The sequence below is a fragment of the Pocillopora damicornis genome, chromosome 1 (genome assembly GCF_964200805.1).
Source record: "Pocillopora damicornis chromosome 1, jaPocDami1.2, whole genome shotgun sequence".
Taxonomy (NCBI): Eukaryota; Metazoa; Cnidaria; class Anthozoa; order Scleractinia; family Pocilloporidae; genus Pocillopora; species Pocillopora damicornis.
Window position 1 is genome coordinate 8,311,014 of NC_142670.1, and position 23,883 is coordinate 8,334,896.

Sequence of the window (23,883 nt, forward strand, 5' to 3'; positions counted from 1 at the left end):
TCGCAGTTACAAGGTTGAAGTCAATGGTAGATCCTACAGGCGTAATCGCAAGCAGTTGCGTTCTACCATGGAACCACTTCAAGAAACCCCCTTCAAAATGGACGAAGATGACCTGACCGTTCCAGACAATCTGCAGGAACAGGACCAACCCCCTCCAGCAAGTTCTCAAGTAGGAACATCCATGTCCTCTCCAAGATCTCAACTACCCCCAACACCTCAAACAGAGCTGAGTGCAAGACCACCTCACGAAGCTACTACAACTGAAATACGGACACGACATGGACGATTGATCAAGCCACCTAAAAAGTTTGACATTGAGTTATAGTTAAAAAAAAAAAAAGAAAAATAGGAAAAAGGGAAAGATGTTATGATATGCAAAAAAAACCTTCCGGACATCAACGTTTGCTTTTTCTTTCTTATGTAACTCTCAACTGTTATGTAATCACTTCGGACTACTCACGTGTCAGTTCTCGGGTTACACAAAAAACATATTTTCATAATAAGAGAGTCGCTATCGCGTTGTTGTTGTTTCGTTAGCTCTAAAGGTAACCTGCCTCTCAAGTGATTAAAGTTTGTGTTCAAAGAAGCTTACTGGACTCAGACTCACTATCTTGCTCTCTCGCGTCTTAAAGGACAAAACTGTTGGTTCTTTGTGGCGGGAATTTTCAGTTCACGAGGTTCGCTGATTCAGACTGTTTCTCGACTTATGCAAATTCTTCTGCGGTTCAAATAGTGTTATTCATCTGATTTCAAAAACATGGATCGGAATTCCAGCGCACAAAGTCGCGGTAGTGCACCAAGCAATTTTTATTCAATATCACGGACTCCATCCCCTTCTAGCGGTTCGAGTTCGCGAGTAAGTTCAGTTGGTCGGTCGTCATCTTCTGTCCGATCCAGCGGATGTACGCCCCTATCCTTACGAGAAACAGCGCAGCAGTTGATCACTGGCCTTGCTGCCTGCCAGAGGTCGATTGAGGAACTGCTTCAGACCGTGCGAAGCTCAAACGAGCGTGTTGAAGAACTGGCCGAAAAAGTAAAAATCCTAGACGGCAAGGTAGAAAAGCTTTCTTCCCATCCCGTAGATGGAACCGAGAGTGATTCTGATGGACGAGGGAAAAAGAGAAAGAGAACAAAATCGTCTCTTCTTGTTCAGGTGAGTTTAAAAATTTTGACTGAAAAACCTTGGATTGCTGTTGTGGTACCTGATTCCCTCTGCTAAGTTGGCGTCATTTTGAAACGATCGAACAACGATGTATATTTCTCTCATTGAAGACTACACCCTGATGGTAATTTTCTCATTTACATCAGTTACATGATATCGTTCAAAATCTCAGTTAAGCTAAATGAATACATGTCAGTCGCTGGTTAACTTTTTAATTTTAAAAGCTTAAGGGAAGCTGCTTGCTCTGGCTTTTCAGTCGTTCTGTTGATCGAGGTGAGAAATTTTCATGTAGGTGTGATTAAAGCTTACAAGCTTTTGTCTTGGTACCGCTCAATTTAGGTCACTTAGATTTCATTTAGTTTTTGGAGTTTTCATGAGAGGCTGAACACAACCTGTTTGTGACGTGAGTTACTTGCTTTACCGTGAAAATGGAAGTTTATAATGTTGCACTAATTGCGGCAGTATTTAAATTTGTGTAATAGGAAGAGGTTCACAAGCTCCACAATAGTAGAGACCCCGCAAGGCAATACAGAGGAAGGGAATCGTAAGTAAAAATTAAACTGTGCACTTGTTTAGAATTTAAATTCTGATAACGACCTAGTGCATGTATATCTATTTCCAACTCGCATGAAATTGTATATGATTCACGTAATGTCAGCGCGAAGACAAAGCTACACGCGGAACTCTGTGATTTTGTTGGCAACGTTTTGCCGCCATCTTTCCTATTTGAGGAAGGACTTTGAGCTTGCCGCCTAAGTATTTTGTATAACAATAGGGGCCCGTTTCCGAAAGTTTCAATTAACTTGTGCGCGCGAAAATATTTGGACCCGGTGAGTTCTCGGGACTTTTTTAGGTCCCGGCAGAAGAATCACTCATGGCAAGCTTTCTTGGGTGAGAGTTATTCCCGCTAAATAATCATTTGCGCATCGAGACATCTGATTTCTCTCTTATCACTGAGGACGAATTATGAAGAGAGTTTTAGGTTAATGGTAGGGAGAAACGACTCTAAACAATTAAAACTAGATCGCGTTCTCATGACGTGCAATTAGATCTGGCAAGCTGAACTAGTTCGAGACACTTTCAGCATGTAGTTGACGGAAAGCTCAAAGGTACCATACATGTAGGTTCCTGTTATTTGCCTAGCGTTCAGATCGTATAATACTAAGACGAACACTGTAACTGCTGTACCTCTGCGCCATTTCCCCGCGCGTTCATAGGAAGGAAGCTGTTGACCAAAGGCCATGTTCACCAATTTTCCTGGTTTTCGCGCGCTGCCAACTTTGCTACAACTGGCGGGGATTTTACAAATTGAACATCAGATTTTTGGGGATTTTGAAAGTATTCTAAGTCGATCGGCAATGTTCGAAAGAAATTTAAGGGCTAGAAAACCCGAAATAAGGAAAGAGGTCAAATCAAAATCGTGCAACGGAAATCAACTGGTAATTAAAATTTATCATGCAGGTTTCAGGGTAATTATTTTTTGTGGGACTGATATAATCTAATTTGATTTGAAAACGGACTTTTTACTCTGAAAGCGCATCAGATGTTCACCGTTCACATTCCGCCGGAGAAGTTTGAAAACGCAACAATCAACGGCGACAAAAACGCTTGAGTGCATCCTTGAGGGTTAGGATTAATCACAAGATCATCGTGAAGTCATTGTTTTCGAAAAGCTCCGTTTTTAAAATGTTCTCTGTCCACACTAAAACGCAAGGCCAAATTCCTTCAGTTTGAAGAGCGTTTTCGGAAAGCTCCGTCTTCGTCTCCGGATTAGTGTGGACGGTAGGCTTAACCGTGGAATGAAGCTGCGTTTTCAAATTTCTCCGACGCAGTGTGGACGGGGCCTAAGGCAGGCTTGAAGACCCATGAGCACTTTTTCTCATATGTAGACCTGGACCCATACATTTAACCCAAGTTTAAGAGTGAATAAGTAAAGGCACTAAGAAATTTTTTCACCGAGATACAGAGGCCTAAATATTTTGTATATTTTCTCCCTGTCAGGGTCACCAGCCCTCACAACACAAAGGTAACTCAGCTGATTGTTGATGAACTTTGCCGCCAAGGCCACCGAGGTGGATTTGGTAAAGCTGCTGTACAACGTAAGTTTACTATATAAGCAATTTAAAACTAGAGGACACCACTGCAACCAAGATTTATTGTCCATAACAGATAATCAGGCCCCAATCACGCAATTTTGAAATTAAAGCCTTTTTTGTTTTGTTCAGGAACTGCCAAAAAGTATCATGAGCACTTACGGAGGACTGCTCTTGGAAAAATAACGGATGAAATAAAATTGAAAAATAAGAAAAATCTTCGAAAAGAACGAGTAAGTATACAGTTAATATGCATTAAAATAACTTAAATGATACATTTTGAATGATGCAATGAAAGTCAGTTGAAAAGTACTAAAAGCAAATTTTTCTTTATCTCATAGAAATATGAGAGAAGAAAAGCTCATGTCAAGGATGAGACTGAGTCCCGTGCCTTCGCAAAGTTAAGTAAAGAGCACATGTCTAGTGACGATGATGACACAGATACTGATGAAGGCGAAGGAGGATGGGTGTCTAGGCCCCCAAAATACAGGAGCAAAACTCTTGAAGCTTTCCTAAACAAGTAAGAAGCATGCTAAAGGTTTTGTCCTTTACTGATATTTCTAATAGCAAGAAAGATGGAAATGTTTCTATCCTTAAAAATTGTCCAGTATTGCCAGACTGTTCCTTGTTATTGACAATGATGGACTGTAAATGTCAGGTAGGCTTTAAAGTCAGTTTATTTGTTAGTCACCTATTAGCGCTTTTTTGCCCGGTTTTTTTTAAGGGTTGGATTTACGTCACGGTTTCAGTCAAGTCAACGGCATTTTCTAATTATAATATTGTTATTGTCTTAGGCTTGACAAGCGCAGCGAAAAGACAGAAAACGCAACAAACAAAAGGTGGAAACGAACAAAGGCTCGTAAAGGGGAGCCTGTAGAAAGAGAGCCACCCACAGGTTCTCCTAAATGGGCGCTGTCCGATGAATGGAGGGAAATCATGCAAAGCAGAGAGCAGGAACAAACGGAAATGTAAGAATACTGCTTAGCCTTTACACTCCTTATTGGATGCTGTCGCTTTTACTTTTAGTTTACCAAATATGGAAGTGAAGCACATAAGAATGTATAAGTATGTAAACCGATGTAAAATTCTCTGTCTCTATATATTGCATGCTATGAAAAATTTCGTAATATGCTTGTTTCCTTTATACAAGGTTGTTACATTGTTTAACTAACATTTTTTTGGTTCAACAGAGAACTTGAGGATGAAGAGACCACTGACGAAAGCAGAGCGGAAGAAAGAGAAGGAGAAGAAAGTGATAATGACAGCTCCTCAGGAAGCGATTGTGATTTTGAGAACGAATAGTTTGTTTTTCTGTGTGTTAAAGGAATAGTGTGATTGTACATAAATCACAACTTTTAATCATTGGATTATACCTTTTCGTAAATTAGATTTTCAACTTTCATTCTTCTCATTATTATTAACAATACTATTTTTGAGAAACACAAATGTTAGGTTTTTAAGTTTTTTTTAATGTATATGTACTACGAAAAAAATAACACGTGACTGAGGAATACTGAAATAAATTAACAGCTATTTGTAATTGAAGCATGAGATGATTCACGATTTTATGATTCCACCTAGATCACACCTAAGCAATGCAAAAATCTTTAACGCTGAACGTACTCCGTAAGAATACTCGAGAATGGTGAATTTTCCCATTAAGATTGCTCAAAAAAGGCTCGTTAAAGCCCCACAATACGCACCTTCTACTATTAGTACCTTTCCTGCTTCATGCAGTATACATCATATATACGGACTTGTGTAATAATGAATAAGAAATCCTGCAACGACTGTATACGTGCCTTCCATACAAAATCAGTATACCTCATAATTCCTTCCGTATACAACATGTATACTGAAACGAGTACTGGCGTATAAGAAATCCTGCTACAAGTGTATAAGATCCTGCTATTTTCTTGGCATAGCCTGACGTATACTGATCCTTAAACAGCACCTTATACATCATGACACCTCCTTATAGATCCCGTACACGACTTTGTGTACTGACTGTATAAGACTTACATAAGGGACCGTATTCGGATTATTTCACGCAGTGTGTAATTTGTGCTTATTATCTTTATCAAACCCTACAAACATTTTATTTTTTCCGCGTGAATTTCTGAACTTCACCGAAATTTATTTGATTTTTACTAAGAGGGGAGGGGAAGAATGCGAGACTATTTCCGTTCCCAGTCTGCAATGCAACTTCCGTCCACGGGATACAACTTCCGTCCACGGTCGAGAACTTCCGTCAACATCTGCTTTACCTCATTATCTCATTCATTGCTTTCAGCATGAATGAGCTAAAAAATCAAACTGAAGTGACTATACCTGTACATGATGATCATAAAATTTTGAAACATTTGTTTTTATTGGTGATTGACTTGTGATATGTTTGAAGTTTTTCCTACTTATCTGCATGTTAATTAGATTTTGGATTTTACATTCAATTAACTATTGGTTCTTACGTCAGCGTGCGTTCATCGATGAAGCACGCGGGAAGTTTGGAGAGCACGAGAGATGCGTAAGAGTTGCTCGACGCGTAGCCGTGAGCAACTCCAGCTTTTTGAGTGCTCACCAAACTTCCTGCGTGCTTCATCGATGAACGCACAGCTGACGTATGAACCACTTGTTTTATAACATTTTCAACCAGATGGAAATTTTTTTTTTCTCGAGGGATTTGTTTGCTAAAGGCATGAGCGTGCACAATAGGAATACGAAGCACACTCGCGCAATTGAATTTGATTAGACAAATATACTAGCTATGTTATAAACTTGGTTAGATTTATTCATTGATACTGTTTCATCATGGCATGAAATGGTATTTGTAATTTAGATCAAGAGATGTTTTTGAGGCAACATCAAGGATGAATTATCTTTTAAAATGGAATACTTCAGTAACTCTCTTCATTTCTCTTCGATGCAACATCATTTATTTTTTCTGGAGGACAATAAAAGGAAGCGGGTTGTAAAAAAGTAATAATTTTTTATTCAGCTCAGTATTTAATCATGAGAGTAACATTTTATGTTTACACATGTAACAGGATGGTCCAGCTGAAGATGGCCCGGAAAAGTAGTGTAATCTACTCTTCGTAACAAGGGTGACTTTTGGGGAAACTTGAGCGCTTAATTGGTAAATACGTCTTGGCTTGTACTTCTGATGATAACAGTTTGCTGACAGAGGAAATTGAAATGTCAGTCCCAATACAGGAATGTACCTTTCATCTGACTTGTACAAAGAGAACTGAAATAATGTATTTGTGCTTGGCACAACTACTTTATTTATATTGGAACCCCCCTCCCCCCCTGAGAAAAAAAAGTTAATGATTTTTTGTAAACACGAATGTATGAGAGAAGCTCTGGAACTATTGACCCTGTTTTTGTTAGAATGAGTCTGTAGCCTGTCATCCTTTGTTAAGAATTGTGCAATTATTTAATTTTGTAGTATTTACCACGTTGTGACATGTAAATTGGATGGCAATAAATATTCAGGCTCAAGATTTCAAAAGTGGTGTTCTTACAAATGCTGTTACCCATTCTTCAAAGGAAAATTTGATTTAGTCAATTGATCACAAGATATTTGAGTTTAAAAAGAAAAAAATCTGGAAAACCAATAATCCTCTTCTTATTAGGACTGAAATTCATGGGCAATCTCCTCTTTGACGTCATGTTTTAATTTTGACCTGCCTCCTTCCCTTTAATGTTTAAGGGTACATAAATTATCCCTCTCACTCCCTGTGGGTGACTAGCATTCTATTTCTCCTTACAATATCAACCCTGAATCAAACATTAAGGTCGATAGATGAAATTCTTGATTGCGTAACAAATTCTCTTATTCAGAACATTAGGAAATGCACAGAGAACAGTGTTGAGAATATACACAATGATCTTGGGGTGTACAAAGGATGAGTACGTTATTTATATTTTGACACATGGAGATTGAATTAATTCACATCAACATAGTGTAGAAGGCAAGAATATGAGAGCTATAACTTGATAGGTTTTAAAAATAATAATTTGGAGAGTTTTGCAAACCATATCCTTCCTTTCTCTGGATAAGAAGTAACAGTCATTAACATTGTCTTATTCACAGTGAATGAGACAGTGATGAGATGATAACCTCCTTATTTGTTTGACATTTGCCCTCGTATCGCTGACTGATCCCCTCTCAAATAATTGATGACTGGTCTGAGGGGAGGGTAGTTCTCATAAATTCTCTTAAATGAAATTGGAACAATGCTCTCACAACTTGAAAAGCATCCGGCTGGAAAATTGTCAGCAGATACAATGTAGACCCTTTGCACCTTAACATCTGTATGCATATTTTCCATACTGTTCTCTACACGTTTCCCAAGTTGCTAAATCAAGTAGAACAATCAAAAGCTTCTTAGGGTTGGTGATCATCTCTTTTATTCTCATGGGCTTAATGTGTGACTTAGGGGTGGTACTGTAGGGAGAGATTAAATGTGAGTCATTGTTAGAAGGGTTTTAAGGATTAATGCGTAAACTGTATTTGAAGGTTATCGTTCCAGGTAGGCTAACACTCATAAATTACCGGTAGTTGTACATAAGTCTTGATCGTGTTGTTGCAAGAACGTTTGACTCAATTTGATTTACATAACCTAAACTGAATAAGTAGGAATATGGAATTTATTTTTGCATTCTCCTCTAAGTGAGCATCAAAGTTTTGAAGTCATCACATGAGGCTTATACCACAGGTTTATAGGAAATCTGCATGAGTACGAGTTTTGTCAACATTAAAGCTGTTAATGCATGTGTACGAGCACATGTAGATGTTGAAAAAACTGTTAACCCTTTAACTTCCAAGATCTAATTGTTAACTCTCCCTCTAGCTGCCACACATTTCTCGGTTAGTTGGATGTCACAGGGAGATGTTACATGTTAATCACTTCTGGGAGTTTAAGGGTTAAATGCGGCGAATATTTTGCTTAGATTTCTCATTAAAGTAACCTGTATGAGTATACTCTTTTTTTTTATAATCTTGCTTTTCCAGCTCACGCTGCATTCTAATTTTTCGACTTAATTCTATTTTCTTTCAATATATCTGGAACTCCTGGTGTTAGATATCACAGGTCTATTTAGAACTTTTCTGTACCGGTAATTGAAAGAAATTTTGCAGCTGTTGGCGCGTAAATTTTTCCCCTGACTCTGTTAATGGTCTATTAGGTGTAAGGATTGGGACTGATAGTAATACTTACGATTTTTCTACATCAATAACCCCTACAGCAATACCCCCTAGAGGGGGGGACTGCTCCATCACTCCGCCAAGCGGCATCTCACTGGAGACTAATTTCAGTCTGAGCTGTAGCAACTGGGAAAGTGACAACACCCCTCTGTCCTACCAGTTTCAATACAGGCTAGAGAATGGCTTGTACAATGTGTTATATCGTGGCGTTAACAACAACATAACTACCTCTTGGATACCGCCTGGGATCAGTACAGATAATTTTACCGTCAAAGTTATCGCTACAGTGACCTACAATTGTGGAATTTCTGCCTCCCCAGTCTCTTTGAAAGTTCAGGTAGGTCGCTGACCATTAGTTTAATGTTTAGCGTGAAAGGATGTGAGAATATTTGAATTCTTTTAGTCCCTATTAGTAATAGATTAATTATAGTTATAGATAACTACTTTTGACTTTTGCAGATCAAGCCATCTCCGAATGTAACACCCGAATTTATCGCAAACCTTCGTGAGAAATTCATTAAGATCAAAAACCTGACAGAAGCGGCGCTAATAGCAAATGCTTTACTTCGATCAGTTTCACATGAAACCTCAATGGATTTGCAGGAGAAATACAAGGTAGTTTTCAAACTCAATTCGTTACTTAAAAAAGTGAAACAAAACTAGTTCATTCTGGTAGTATCCGAAAAGCAAAGAGTTTGCCAAGGGCCAAACGTGCAAAAAAATGAGAAGACATTTGTATGAAGAAAATAATAACAATACAAAAAAATCAACTTTCGAAGAACAGACAAGTATAATACATTAAATATATCAACATACTTTTGAGAAAAATGGAGGCTTATGCGTTAAATATCTGATGTTTTTGCAGCACGAGAATTGTTTCGTGCATTTTAAGCGTTGACTTTCCATTATTCTCGCGATTCACCTTCCGTTCTGACGAATGAAGAATGCTGAGGAGAATGCTTTGAATAAAGGAATACTTACAACGTCTTGAAATTGAGGTTTGAAAATACATTTCATGGGCAGAAATCACCAAATATTCCTTTTTTTTTTCTGCTTGGACGTTTTCGGTAATTTGATGCATTTAGATCAATCATGCCCTTGCAAATCATTTGATGGGTTTTAACTGGCAATGTCATAGGGAAATCTGATACGTTAGTCTAAATATGTCTTTAGATCAATATCTTTGGAACGAGCCTCACTTGGGGGATACAGTCTGGTTGCCTATTTCTTTACTGGTTTCAATAACTTTAAGCTAAAATCTTTATGGTTGTTTAAGGTGATGAACGACATCCTTGATAAAATTTCGCCCTTGGAAACGAAAACTGTCTTCGACCTGCTTCAAAAATCATCAGTTATCGGTTCTGCTCTTCAGGTTGTGGAGAAAGTGCCCCATCAGTTTTTGGTAAGCTAATTACGTAATATTTTTTGGGGCTGGAATAGCGTTGGTGGTTACGTCAAGTTTTCATACCGTGAAACTATTTGACCAGAAAAGCTCAAGAAAAACAGCAATAACAACAACAGCAAAGACGAAGAAAACGGAAATGAACAAGCATAAAAACAAGCAACTATTGCGTTATCAAATGAACCAACCTATAGTTTTGTACATACTTTAACTAATTCGCCACAAATTATCTCTAGGACGGTCATAAGGAAAGAAATCTGAAAGCAAGCATTTTTAGCTTCGTTTAAATTCATTTGCACTCCACAGAAGTTATCCTTATCTGCTATCAGTTCAATGACGTCACGACTATGGTCTCTTGCCCAGAAACAAGACGTACCAGACATACCACTGACAAAGCAATCAGCAGAAAACTTGGCTTCATGTCTTAATAGCGTGTTGAAGGCTGCAGCAGTGATTGCATCAGAAAACTTCAAATCAAGTTTTCAACAACTGGTACTGTAATGTACATTAGTCTTTATTAATTGGCGAATGGTCCATTGATGATTGTTGTAAACTTAACCGTTACTCCCTTCTTCATTCATATTTGGGACCTTCTAAGGTTTGTTTGTATGTATGTTTGTTTTAAGCTTGTGAAAATCCATAGTTTGCTTACATTATATGGTTATTTATGAAATTTCTACAGGGTAAACTACTGGTGAAGATTTCAATGAAGGCCCTCGAGAAAGTTGCAGACTCAGCGTTGGCCTTGACAGTACCTGATGAAAGAACGATATCATTCACAGCGGGACAACTATACATGACACTCGGAAGATACAGCCTTCATAGACTTTCAGGACTGAAAATAAAATCAGGAAAAGGCCAGTTTATCTTACCGTCTAAAAGCCAAAAGTTACTCTCTGGAGTGAACAAAACAAGTTTTGTAAATGTTCAGGTAAGTATTCCTGCCCTTCAGGCAAATTTCAATCCAAGTTTTTTTTTTTTTTTTTTTTGCAGATACCGACACCAGTCAAGTTAAAATAGCACTTAAAGGTTGCTTGTTACCTCCAGCAATCATATTTCTTGTTTTGCTTTTGACGTGTTCAACTCTGGCACTTGGGCAACAAAAAAGAATCGAGTCATGTGACCGAAGTGGCCACATGAATGTTATTTATTTTTCGTTGTTTTTCAAATATATTTTCAGTTTTATTTTGATCTCAACTTATGATAACTTATGATTAATAGTAAGACGGAGTACCATGTTTATGTGTTCAATTATAACAGTCCACAGAACAAACAAGCAAAATTCTTAATTATTCTTCTTTTAGATGCTCTCATTTTCTTTCAACCCTTACACTTGGGACGCCACAAAGGAGCGAGTTGGCACTGATGTTGTAACCCTGCACTTGAAAAACAACGACAGCGAGCTTATTAAAGTATCAAATCTTACGGAAGACATTGTTATCGTTACGCCTTTAAAACTTCAGAAAATCTCTGCTTCAGAAAAGTCATGGTATTTCACAAAGAACGATGATCTACGTTTCCACGAGATAAAAGTCAAGTATGAAAACACCTTGCTGATAATGGAAATCAAACCTCAAGATCCAACCGTACATCTTTTTGTCTATATGCGTTTTAATCAGCGACCGACAACTCAAGACTACGACCTCAATGCCACTATCTCTCAAGACGAAAAGTGTATTTGGATGCTAAGTGCAGGGCAAACAGTCTGCTCCTTGAATCCAAATGCGACGATACAGGTTCTGGCTGAGCGTCCTGGGAAATACTTTCTCGGCTTAAAAAATTACAATGCCACAGTGAACTTATCTCACACAAGGGAGAAAAGATCTTGTCTTGGTGGAAGGCGAAGGAAGCGCTCCTGCGTCGAAGTCAAAGATCCACCACCTGCCCCGCTCCAGAGTGAAAATGTCCCTGTGATGCCAGTTTATGATTCCACAACAGACCAGAACTACACTCTGAAGGTGACCTTGGGTAGTTGTGTTTACTGGTCAGAAACGTGTGACAAGTGGATATCATCTGGTTGTCGAGTAAGTGAAAATTAAATAACGCTTTCCATTGTAATCTTTTTTATCTAATTTGGAATCGTATTCAACACTAGTCATATAATTTGAGCTTTCCCGGGTAATGTTTGCAAAAGTGCTGTGGTATTGTAATAATCTTCACTCATTAAGCATTAATCATTTAATTCAGGCTAATCTTTGATTAGAGAACATTTTCAGACGACAGTCGAATCGATTTGATAGCCAACTGAGGCACAGAAGCACCTTAAAACAAAAAAGATACAGTGTGATTTATGGTGACAGCCGAAATGATAATTTTTATCATTAACATCTTGCATTTATGATTTCAGGTTTTACCACAATTAGATGGATTTTTAAGCTGTAGCTGTAGCCACTTGACATCATTTGGGGGAAGTCTTTTAGTGGAACCGAATCCCATTGACTTTGACAAAGTCTTAGTCGAGTTTCAGCAGTTATCAGAAACTGGAAATATCGCAGTAATTGTAGTTATTGCGGTGATTTTATTATGTTATGTGACTGTGCTTGTTATCGTAAGGAAATTCGATGAGGAAGACGCGAAAAATGTGAGTGTCGAGCGAGATTTTGCTTAGGACTGTTGTTTTAACGGAGTATGGTCTCCAGCATGACCATTTCACTCCCATGATTTTGTTCTTAAATCTCCTTCCGGTTGCTATACAATTTGTTTGTAAATAAGTCATGACAATTTGCTAATAGATCAAGATAACAAAATCTACCCCATAATTTTGAGTATTCTCGTGACCTGTCACCTGGATAATGTACGGATTTTTTTTGGAGAAGTTGCATGTTGGTCACCCCTGGGAGTTAGAGTGTTGAGAAAATAAAAAGGTTTTAAAAAAATGAAGTGATAGCCTTTTTTTTTTTTTGGACTGGAACCAAAACAGCGAATTAAGAATATAAATCAGCTAGCCATGTGATTCATGCTTTATCATGTTTTTTTTAGAAGGAATTACCGATCCAACTTCCATCATCTTCAAGCAGAACCTATGAATATAATATAATGATTACAACAGGGGTTTGGAAAAACTCAGGCACTACTGCTCATGTTCCTTTGGAAATTTACGGTTCTGATGGAAAGAGTGGTATTCTTCAGCTTAGCCAAGAAGAGCCTGGTGCAGTGAATACGTTATTCTCACGAGGTAATTCAAATGTTTTTGTACTTTATGTTAACAAATCACTTGGTGCGATTCAAGGAGTGCAGATTGGACATGATAATTTTGGGGATAATCCCTCGTGGTACCTAGAAGAAATCCTGATTCGGGACGTACAATCCAAGCAGTCGTGGAAATTCATAGCCAATCAGTGGTTTGCTCTTGAGCGCGGAGATGGGCGCATCGAGCGAGTAATCGACCAGACCTCAAATCATTTGGATTTTGGCAATGAAGTTGCAAGACGTTGGCGAAGAGGACTCGCGGAGTGGCATATTTGGATTTCAGTAGCAGCCAAGCTGAGAAAAAGCCGCTTTACAAGAGTACAGCGGCTTTCTTGCTGCCTCTCAGTGCTTTTGACATCTATGTTTGCTAACGCGATGTTCTATAAGTTAGAGGGCAAATATGAACAGCCTATCCAATTCGGACCACTGAAAATGTCGTGGAGACAAGTGGTAACTGGAATTGAAAGCGCGCTTGTTGTGACACCCATAAACATTGTCATAGTGATTCTGTTTCAGAAAGGAGCTGAAAAGTCTGCGACGAACAATGACTATCGTCTTAAAGGTACCCTAATCTCTGGTATCGCTTGGTGTTTGTTGTTTTTTTCTTGTAGTGCTTCGGCTGCGTTTTCAATTTTCTACAGTCTAATTTGGGAAAAGAGTGTCAGTGAGCAGTGGCTTTCTTCGATGCTTATTTCATTCGCGCAGGATGTAACGATCAAGGAACCAGTAAAGGTGTTCTTCACAGCTTTAGCATTTGCGGCCATTTTAAAGATAAAAGCGAAGAGATCAAAAGTACACGCCTGCGAAAGCCCTCAACAAGTTAAAACTGGGTACTATGAGAAACATTTTTGGACACTGAAATTATCAGATGTGGAAGAGATGAGGAGACGACAAGCTAAGAAACAGAACGTGACACGTTATTTCACAGAGTTGGGTTTATACTTGGTCTTCGTTTTCTTGCTTATGGCAGTGTGCTATGGAAACAGAAATGACCATCGGTACTTGATGACGAAATCAATCCAGGATGGACTACCAAACTTTGGCAAGGTGAGTAAACATTATTTGATTATGATAAATCCATAGCTGAAATTCGCGTGTTTAATTTATCTTACGACTTTTCGTTCCCACGGAGATCCAAAATCAAATATATGAAGTAAAATTTTACTTTGCCGGCCTCTTGAAGAGCTGACTAAGGCATTTTCTGCTTTTGTAATGGATGTTTTGAGTAGGAATATCCCTTTAGAACAGGGTACAAGAGATATGTTAGTGCGCGAGACCCAAATTTAGGACTGGAAAGAAATTCTAAGCAATAGATGTATAATCCCATGAAGACAATGGTGTTCAATTCTGCTATAGGAGAAGAGCCAGAAAGCGGCAAACATAATATTTGAGGGGATGGGTGCAATGAAAATAAGCAAGTGAGAATAATAGTCTAAGACACGCTCATAAATAGTAACTCGCTTGTGTGACTCAAACTTCTGCTCGTCTATCCATACAGCTATACTTAAAAAAAATTATATATATATATATATATATATATATATATATATATATATAGGAAGTCTATGTTTCGGTTTTTCCGTATTACAGTGCTTGATACATGGAAGTACAGCGTGATATGAATTGAGCTAAGGAAAAAAAAAAGAGACCAAGGTTTTTCTCGACAAGCCTGTTTCGTGATTAGATCATTCTTCAGGGGATTTTAATGGAAAGAATATTTGTAACCATCGAAGATATACTATAAAGTTTGCATAATAAATGTGGCGGTAAATTTAGGTGCTTTGTTCAGCTGTTGCGCAGTAACGCTTTGTTTCTGTGAAGGTATGAAGACACGGGTTCATTACCCTTGTTAACTAATGATAATTCAATTAACAATTCATTAATATATATATATATATATATATATATATATATATATATATTATAATAGGAAAAAAGGACGCAACTACATTTCCCGACAAGCCTCTTTCGTGAATCGCTTCACTCTTCAGGGGTTTAATGAAAGAATATTCATGTGGCTATCATGTATATACTAGGAAAATTTACATAATACGCGGTAAACTTAAAAACTTTAAAGTTCAGCTATTGCGTAGCAACGCTTTGTTTTTGTTTCGGATGGTTCTAGTTTGTAGAAGTTCGTGTTTTTGTCGGCGGCGATGGGCAGCTTCGTTTCGTTTTTAATCTTTATGGCGTCGTCTTTGAGAACACTCAAGAACGACAACATTGACTATTCTATTTCATGGCGCGTCTTATCATCTAGCTCTCCCTACAACAGCTCCAGTAAAAGATGCAACCTCTGCCTAAAAGAAAAATTCCTAATAATTTACCGACCCGACCTCTCATCACTAAATAAGCGTAACGAACTCGTATCTTCATGCCGACACAGAAACAAACGTTGCTACGCAACAGCTGAACTTTAAAGTTTTTAAGTTTACCGCGTATTATGTAAATTTTCCTAGTATATACACGATAGTCACATGAATATTCTTTCATTAAACCCCTGAAGAGTGAAGCGATTCACGAAACAGGCTTGTCGGGAAATGTAGTTGCGTCCTTTTTTCCTCTAATTATATTTATTCTGCTCTGCTTCAACGTATTGAGCACTGTTCCACGCGAAAATCGACTTGCAGACTTCCTATATATATATATATATATATTATTATATATTATTATATATTATTTATTTATTTATTTATTTAACCCAATGATCTTGTACTAATTCAGGTGACAAACAATACAATGTACTGGAGCTGGTTAGAGCGTGTTTTCATCCCAGGTATGACTTACGGCAGATGGTACAACGGTCAAAGGGATGAGCAAACAATTTATATTGGTAATAAACACTCTCTTCTCGTCGGAATGGCTCGAGTAAGGCAACTCAGAGTGAAAGCGAGTAATTTTTTTTCCATTTTTATTCCTCTTTGCATTTCATTGAAAGGCTATTTACCCACACACGTCATTTCACATATTATAGTTATACATATATAATTTTGCCTGATAGAGAAGCAATCGGTGCACAAACTTAATTATAGAGTTAAACAATAGCTTATTGAAATTCTTAAGGAAAAAATATTGAACATGCACTGGTTACAATTTTCTCGACTCCTGAGCATTCTGACAATTATCTAGACGAGTGTTTAGGTAGCTGCGTTTTATTATGAACATTGATTAAATTCAGGTTTTGATGACGACGCTCCTTTCCTCCGGAAGCAAATGCTACTTTGAAGGCTTCTAATAATTCTCCATAACAAGAGATGTCCATATTTGTTAAAAGTACGAAATGTGTCATCCCTGAGTGAAATGAATACCAAAAAATACTTCCTAATCATGAGCTTTTGTTCCAACTTTCAGCGCAATGTAAAGTCCTAAACTATATGGAAACATCGTTCCAAGAATGTTTCAAAGGATACTCGACAAAGAACGAAGACAAGACCGCCTACAACAAACCAGGCTGGAGGCTTGTCGACAATGCTGCGAGGAGTGACGAGTTATTACAACTTTGCCCGAAGCCATGGCGATATCAACATGCCGAGAAAACCGACACTACACCCAGGTGGGGACATTTCTCCTTTTATTATGGAGGAGGATTTGTAGCAGACCTCGGTTATGATAACCATACGGGGTTCAGCATAGTAACAAATTTACAAAACAACGGTTGGCTTGACAGGCAAACCAGAGTTGTCCTGGCAGAGTTTTCCACATTCAACCCGTCGGTGAATATTTTAAGTGTTGCCACATACCTCTATGAAGTTGATGCATCTGGACTGAAAGCAGCCTGCATGCAAATTCGTGTTCTTTCACTTGATTCTACAGGCACACCCTCGCATCAGTTTTATTTGATTTGCTTGTTCCTGTACATTGTATTCGTTTTTCTGTATTTTGGAAGGGAAATTTTCAGACTTTACAGTCATCGTTTTCGATATTTCAAGTCTATCTGGAATTGGGTCGAGATATTTCAAATTGTTTTTTCTCTGATTTCCGTGGTGATGTACATAATACGACAAAGTAAAACCATTTCAACCATGGGAAAACTGCATAAAAATATTTACGGAAATCTAAGTTTCCAAGAAGCTATCACTTGCCAAGAAGTGGAAAATGTGGTACTTGGAATTCTTACTTTCATCATCACCACCAAGCTATTGCGAATCATTCGCTTCAACAACTATGTTGCTCTATTCTCCGCAATATTGAAGATATCTGCACGATCTTTGTTATCCTTTAGCATCGTTTTATCCATTTTCTTTGTGGCATTTTTGCACTTCGGTGTCTTAGTGTTTGGCTGTGTATCTGAGCACTACTCTTCGGTGCTAAAAGGAGCCTATTTCCAACTCGAGCTAACTCTTGGTCGAGTGAAAGCTAGACCAATCAATGAATTAGCACAGGCCGACACCATATACGCCAAAATATTCGCCTTCTTAATTCTCTTCACTCTCACTATTCTCTGTATGAACTTCTTTATTGGCATAATCAACGATGCTCTTTTGGATGCTAAGAACTTTGTGAGCGAAAGTGAGCTGTATGATCTTATCGATGAGAACCGTTGCTCGAGCTCAAAAGAAAGAAAAGAGTTTTTCGATGCAATCAGTAACAAGTTGAAACAGTCGAGAACCTCTAAAACATCAGCAGAAGTGAAGGACAAAGAATCTGACAACATTGGCCTTGACCCCACGAACAATTCCAATCTTAACTTTGATTTAATAAGTCAAGCTATCATAGCTTGGAGGAAGAAAAGATCCAGAGAAACAATAGATAAACAGCAATGCAGTACAATGAGACAAGCATTGTTCGACAGGATAAGCAACACGTTAAAATCTCTGAAAGGTGAAAGCAATGACGACCGCAGCAAACGTAGAGAAAAAAAGAAAGTAAGATTTCAAGAGGATGTCGTCGAGTCTTCCCTCCGTAAATTACGTAAGAGAGAACGTGACCTGTTACAGCGGCTGGAGAGTATTGTCTCAGGGTTCACAGCAGAAGACGAAGAATTTGATTATTTATTAATAACAGCAGAGGTCTATCTCTGCTAAGTAGAGAGAGAGTAAAAAAAAAAAGGTGAAAGGAAGTAAAATACTTCATCGAAATCATTGTAAAAAAACGGATCGTTAAGCATAAATCATCTCGAACACACAAAGAAATTGCAGGAATTCCCCAGGGTTTCGTAGCATTGTGGCAAATAGCAAAAAGAGGATAAAAACTTAGAAAGTCATTTTTTTTTTACATTTTTTTATAGCTGATCTCAAAGGAAGAACCTGTATACAATTTTTCTTTGGAGTCTATTGATTGTTTATAAATATGGCTCATATTCAACGGCAAAAAATATGAACTGCTTCATATCATTTAAAATAGAGTTACACGAAGGAAGTTAAGTATTGTTATGTTATATAATCCGTCTGTTATATATCTTCTGCTGCAAAAAGATGGAACGATTTAGACGAATATGTTCGAGCCTCAATGACTTTAAAGATTTTAAAATTGTATTTGAGACTATTGATCATTTTATTGTTTAGCAACAAGTAGCCTTTACTTATCTTATTTAATATATTTGATTGGTTTCATTTATTGAAATATAATTATGAAATTAAATTAGTGTTTCCCATGAATAAGACTTACTTATTTACTCACTTAGACAGTTTCTTTGTTCGGAGAAATTAGCACCACTATGCTACTCTAAAATTTCGAACGGAAGTTAAGTTATGTACTTATGTATATATATATGTATGAATGTATGTATGTAGGATTAAAATTCTGCTGGTATCGAGCGTATTGACTCACTTCATTGTTGACGACTGATCCCCCAACTGTGCCCCCTTAAGACCATGGGATCCCCCCTCCCGCCAGACGATTGACAATGACTGATCCCAATAAGGAACATTTCACGCGTGCTCCAAAAATCAATTGATTTCATTGATGTCAACAAAGGGCTCAAACGCAGTGGGCCGCGACCATGGCCAAACCCTTCACGTCCGTGGTAAGCTAGATGGCGCTTCCTGCGTAAGTGATAGCTTCTCAGTCACATTTTCCTCAATTAGCTTTTGCAAGCACCTTCTTGGTTGTCAGGTACGCGTAAAACCAACTGAAACTTGTTTATTCGGGGGTTTTCTGGTTAAACCGCGTAGTGATGTCTAAAACTGCCCCTTATAATGTTGCGTACAGAGGGGACGCTAAAAGCAATGTTTTGTTCGACAAGCATCGGGGAAAGATGTATATAGCCACGCTCTAACATCAACAATCAAAGCGTAAGGATTATATTCAAATATATTTATTAAATAAGTATTCTACATTGCAATATTAGCGTAAAATAAGTTTGCAGTAAGTTCATGTTCAGTGCTGTTCCAGTGCTAATAATTTTGGCTGCATATTACTTCCAGGGCACAGAGTTGAATAATTCCACCGGTTCAAAACTTCGCCAAAAAAAGAGCCATAAAAGTTACATGAAACCTAAAGGGTATTTAAACTTTCGGTGGCTTTGAAAAGCAAGGTGGATGCTTGTTGACCTCCTGCGATATGGAAATTAATTAAAAAGGTCTTAATTACTGAGGTAAACATTCATCAGAAGCTCCGCATGTCCTTTCCGTTGAACACGTAAGAGGGCTTTGTCAATATAACATTTTTTGTGGCTAATACGAGCCTTCTCGACGCTGGAATCAAAAGCAATTTTGGAAAGAGAAGGTAATTGAACTGGAACTTCGTAGTACTGATCGCAATGTTTACTGTACAGACAAAATCGTGTAAAGGTGTGCTATTTACCTAGAAAACGGCTTTTTATTATTTGAATTTACAGAGGTTTCAGCGCGCAAAACGCTAAAAACAGTAAAATATTACGAGGAAGGGATCGCTAAGTACCATCAACGTTTTTTGTGTATAGCTTTTTTCATTGTTGTTGTTTTCACGAGGCCCGTATTTAAAAAGTGCAATATCAGTTTCCTCTACTTGCAATCCAAGTCGTCACTCTCAATGATCAGCGGTTGCATGCATACCAAAGAACATTTAAGTTAGAGGTTACACTAATGCCATCATGGTTTGAAGTGACCATCAATCTTCTCGACTGTAGCAACTTAATTCACCGCCGATTCTAAAGCCTGGTGAACATTTTGAAGTCTTTTCTGGACCGTTAGTCGATGCAAAGTATAAAATATTCATTTGCGAGTCTTATCAACGGTTGGTGCGTAAATGGACACAAAGGTCGGGTGACGGGTACAAGGTACGTTGTCATAGTTAGGAGCCTGCCTTGTTTAGTATCTTGGCATCGGGGTTCTACATCGTGCCTGTGTGGCTAATAAAACAAAACGCACAGTAAGGAATTGTAAAAAAGAATTTTGGCGAGCAAAATTGTTAAAAAATAAGGTGTGATTGGGGTACATTCAACATCTTTAGCCAGGGGAGGTGATTATTTTTTGGAGATCACATGATTTTCAAGGGGAAAGGAGAATCAGTCGTTGCCAACAGAGTTTAAAGGGGGGCTATATAAGTTTGACTGCCAATGAGGGGTCACCCAACCAAAACCATCCCCTTCACCTTTTTTTTTTTTCTTTTCTTTTTCAATGAGAGAACTTACCTTTGGGAAGCATTTTATCATCTTCGTCATTGTTCAGCATTCTCCTTTGTCTACGAAGCCTTTGCCTGCAACATGAATCATGACAGCAAAACTGCAAGTCAGGGGTGGATGCTGATCTCACATTATGGACATTAAAACAGAGACTTCTGCTTTCGTGTCGTGCAAATTAAACTTGCATGGATTCACACAGCTATAGATAGTGTTGGTAACTAGTTTTATATCTTTGTGTCAAGCTTTATTGGGCAAGATAAAAACGGAAATAAATATACAAACATAAATAATTAAAACCCAAAAAGAGTGTTAATGAACGGGACACTCAGACCAATGCGGGGTGCCTATCGTAGGGAAAATATGTACGGAAAAATAAAATCCAGTTGTAGTGAGAGGAGAAACTAACTGTGGAACAATTTAATTGTACAAAATGAGAAAGTTGAGAACGATGGCAGAAGCCAAAGATGAAAATGGCAGCGAAGCTGTTTCTATTGGAATTTAATCTCCCTGAATATGCAAAATTTTTTGTCAATGTGCTCACACATGGCGAGTAAAGAAATTCTTGTCAAGTTTCTACTACTTAACTTTTATTAGAACAGAGGGCCGGTTATCAACACGAGGTCTAATCCAAACTGCGGTTTTACGCAAGCAGTGGGTTTGAAGTATCATTTATAAGAGGGATAGCTTTAAGCCCTCTTGACACTGTTCACAGAAACATACGTTCAGAAAAGAGATTCAGCTATATTCAAGATAGTTTATAACGCGGTTTTGTTAAACAACGGCTAAACTTTGTTTTATTAACCGCCAAGAGACTTTAACTATAACTTTGATATAATCTTATCCTCTCAGCTACTTAAGTGCAAGTAAGCACACAGCGAACAAAACAGTTTCGAGACCTGAATCTCTAAATACAGTATGAGTGCTTCACCCTCAGGTGTAACATGTTATTTTTAAAGAAATGAAAGTCCCTTCTTCAACCTTAAGTTATTGTCGAACAGCCAGGCTTTGTTATTTTAGAATGTTATCCAGATAATGAAGTTTTTTTAGGCCTGTAGAGCACAGGGTCAGTCATTTTCTCATCGTTTCGCGCAGATAAACACAGCCCAATTATCCCACCGATTCCAGGTACGAAGGCTAAGGAAGCAGCTTTAATGTACACGATCATCCAGTCTGCTAGAAAACACAACGAGATTATGGTGACGTGCGCTTAGTTTCCCTAACTGAAGACCCTGGATTATTTTAGCACCAAAGCCAAGCTAATGCAATTTTTTTTTTATTCATTTTTTAAATTGAGTTATAAGATACAGATTTCAATTGCGATGCAAAGTGAGGTGGTAGCGGTTTTCTTTTTTTTTTTTGAGAAAAGAAAAGAAGATGGTGCGAAATTTAAGAAATATCCATGATTACGGGTGAGGAAAAATTTCTGGAGTATCAAAATGTTATATATTCATTTTGGACCGACAACCTTAGGTTGGCGGGGACAGGCAAAACAGACGAGGTGAGCTAACCTTTTTCCTTTTGACCGGACGATCTGTCGGTTTTGTAACCTGATGTTGAATCAGTTCTTGTCGCAGGAACTTGCTATACCGTAGATGTTATCAAGTAATTGTTTTATCTGCCGTAGTTGACCAGCCCTCGGCTGCTATTTCCGTCAGGAAATAGTCATTATCACTGGCTTGGCTTGCGTGTTCTTTGATTAGATATATTTACGAGGTTTTATTCGGTTAGCTCAGCTCAAGTGTAGATTCTACTGCGCCAAATTCTACTTGGGATTGGGCCATAGTTTCTCTCTACACTGCTACTCATCCATTCTATCAAGTCAAATTCAGTACGTGCGCAAACCAAATAAGTAACCGATTCCTTGTTTTCAGGCTTAGTTCTCGGGCTTTTCCTTTTGTTATTCGCTTCCGTTAAGTCTCACCTTATCACCTATCACATGGCCTATATCGTTACTAAATCGGTTGGTTAGTTTTTTTGTTTTGTTTTTGTTTTTTTGTTTTTTGTATGCTCTGAATCGCGCTTGATTAGGTCCGTATGTCTAAGATAAGGTTATTTATCATAAAGCTATCGTCCGAGTTAAACACCGTGAAGCGTATTAATCGATTATTGCTTTCCAACCTTCCTTGCGATCAACATAAGTGCCGATTTGTCACTTCCATGTTAAGGTCGTTATTGTAATGTTAGCGATAGTTCCTTCATTTGTATTATTTTATCTTCGATACGTTTGTTATGTTAGCTTCTATTGTCGTCTTGTATTTCAGTTCGAGCCGGCATACGGTTGACATCTTACGATCCACTACTAAGTTTACATCACACGATTCATTTTAACTGTTTTTGTGTGGAACATTGGTCAATTAAACGCTGTTTATATCGTTGTCAGAAATTCTTGTCGAGTTCTTTTAACACAACGCACTATTCTACGCATGTGATTACTTGGATTTGTTTGCCACATTCTATCTTCGTAATTTACACGATCCTCTATTCATGTAAGCTAACTTGATGTTTGCCCCTCCTGATGAGGGTTCAGCACTTGTCTGGCAAATCAATTCCCATTAAGCGAACAAGCAATATCATACGAAGGAGAGCGCAGCATCGACCAATGCATTTGCGCTACCCAAAAGCTGTGAAGTTCTTGGCCTTAGTTCCCGCCCAAGGTTTGATATCATTAGATGTTCTTCTGTTCAACCTGCAGGTGGCAGATAGTAGTTGCAGAATCTCCTGGTGAAGAAGCAACTGCGGATAAATCTGCGCAAGTAATTAAGTTAGTTTTAAGTGCCTTTCGCAGAAAACCATCAATGAAACAACAGAAATATTTCCTGGATTATCAATCAATCCGTTTTATATTTTCTCAAGTGTTCTTGGTAGATGAATCTGAGGTCATATTTTCAATTTTTTACCTGATTCTTATCTAACTTAAGTAGGAGACAGCATGACCTGATACAACAGCTGGAGATTATTGTCTCGTGATTCTCAGAGGAAGAATTAAAAAGAAATAAGTATTAGGCTAAGAGAGAATAAAACGATATGTAAAGGGAAGTAAAGCACTTTTTCAAAAATTATAGGAGAAAACAGATAATTTAGTATTATCAACTGAGATGATACTGTAAAGGGTTTCAAAGCTGCAGTTTCGAGCGTTAGTCCTTCGTCATCCCTCCTTAATTACTGACTTACAAAGTTGCTTTCCACGGATAAACTAACACCACCATGCTATCCGGAAATCCTAACGGACATAAAGTTATGTATACAGTATTTAGCCATATTGCTGGTCTCACTCTACCCACTCCCCTC

The 23,883-nt window shown here is 38.0% G+C and overlaps 3 protein-coding genes across 3 annotated transcripts; all 3 read left to right on the top strand.

Moving 5' to 3' along the window:
* Positions 1-647: 647 nt before the first annotated feature.
* On the top strand, positions 648-4,803 carry LOC149051782 (uncharacterized). Its single transcript, XM_089187245.1, has 7 exons — positions 648-1,153; positions 1,645-1,706; positions 3,164-3,261; positions 3,388-3,488; positions 3,597-3,775; positions 4,050-4,223; positions 4,446-4,803. The coding sequence occupies exons 1-7, from the start codon at positions 758-760 to the stop codon at positions 4,555-4,557; spliced, it is 1,122 nt and encodes a 373-aa protein (XP_089043371.1). The 5' UTR covers positions 648-757; the 3' UTR covers positions 4,558-4,803.
* Positions 4,804-7,753: 2,950 nt separating this feature from the next.
* Positions 7,754-12,471, top strand: LOC149051783 (sperm receptor for egg jelly-like). The gene is made up of 8 exons (XM_089214749.1): positions 7,754-7,787; positions 8,443-8,798; positions 8,921-9,076; positions 9,738-9,863; positions 10,170-10,355; positions 10,546-10,794; positions 11,168-11,887; positions 12,211-12,471. The coding sequence occupies exons 1-8, from the start codon at positions 7,754-7,756 to the stop codon at positions 12,469-12,471; spliced, it is 2,088 nt and encodes a 695-aa protein (XP_089070875.1).
* Positions 12,217-18,720, top strand: LOC149051784 (polycystin-1-like protein 2). The gene is made up of 4 exons (XM_089187196.1): positions 12,217-12,444; positions 12,843-14,099; positions 15,777-15,945; positions 16,404-18,720. The coding sequence occupies exons 2-4, from the start codon at positions 12,900-12,902 to the stop codon at positions 18,074-18,076; spliced, it is 3,042 nt and encodes a 1,013-aa protein (XP_089043322.1). The 5' UTR covers positions 12,217-12,444; positions 12,843-12,899; the 3' UTR covers positions 18,077-18,720.
* Positions 18,721-23,883: the final 5,163 nt, after the last annotated feature.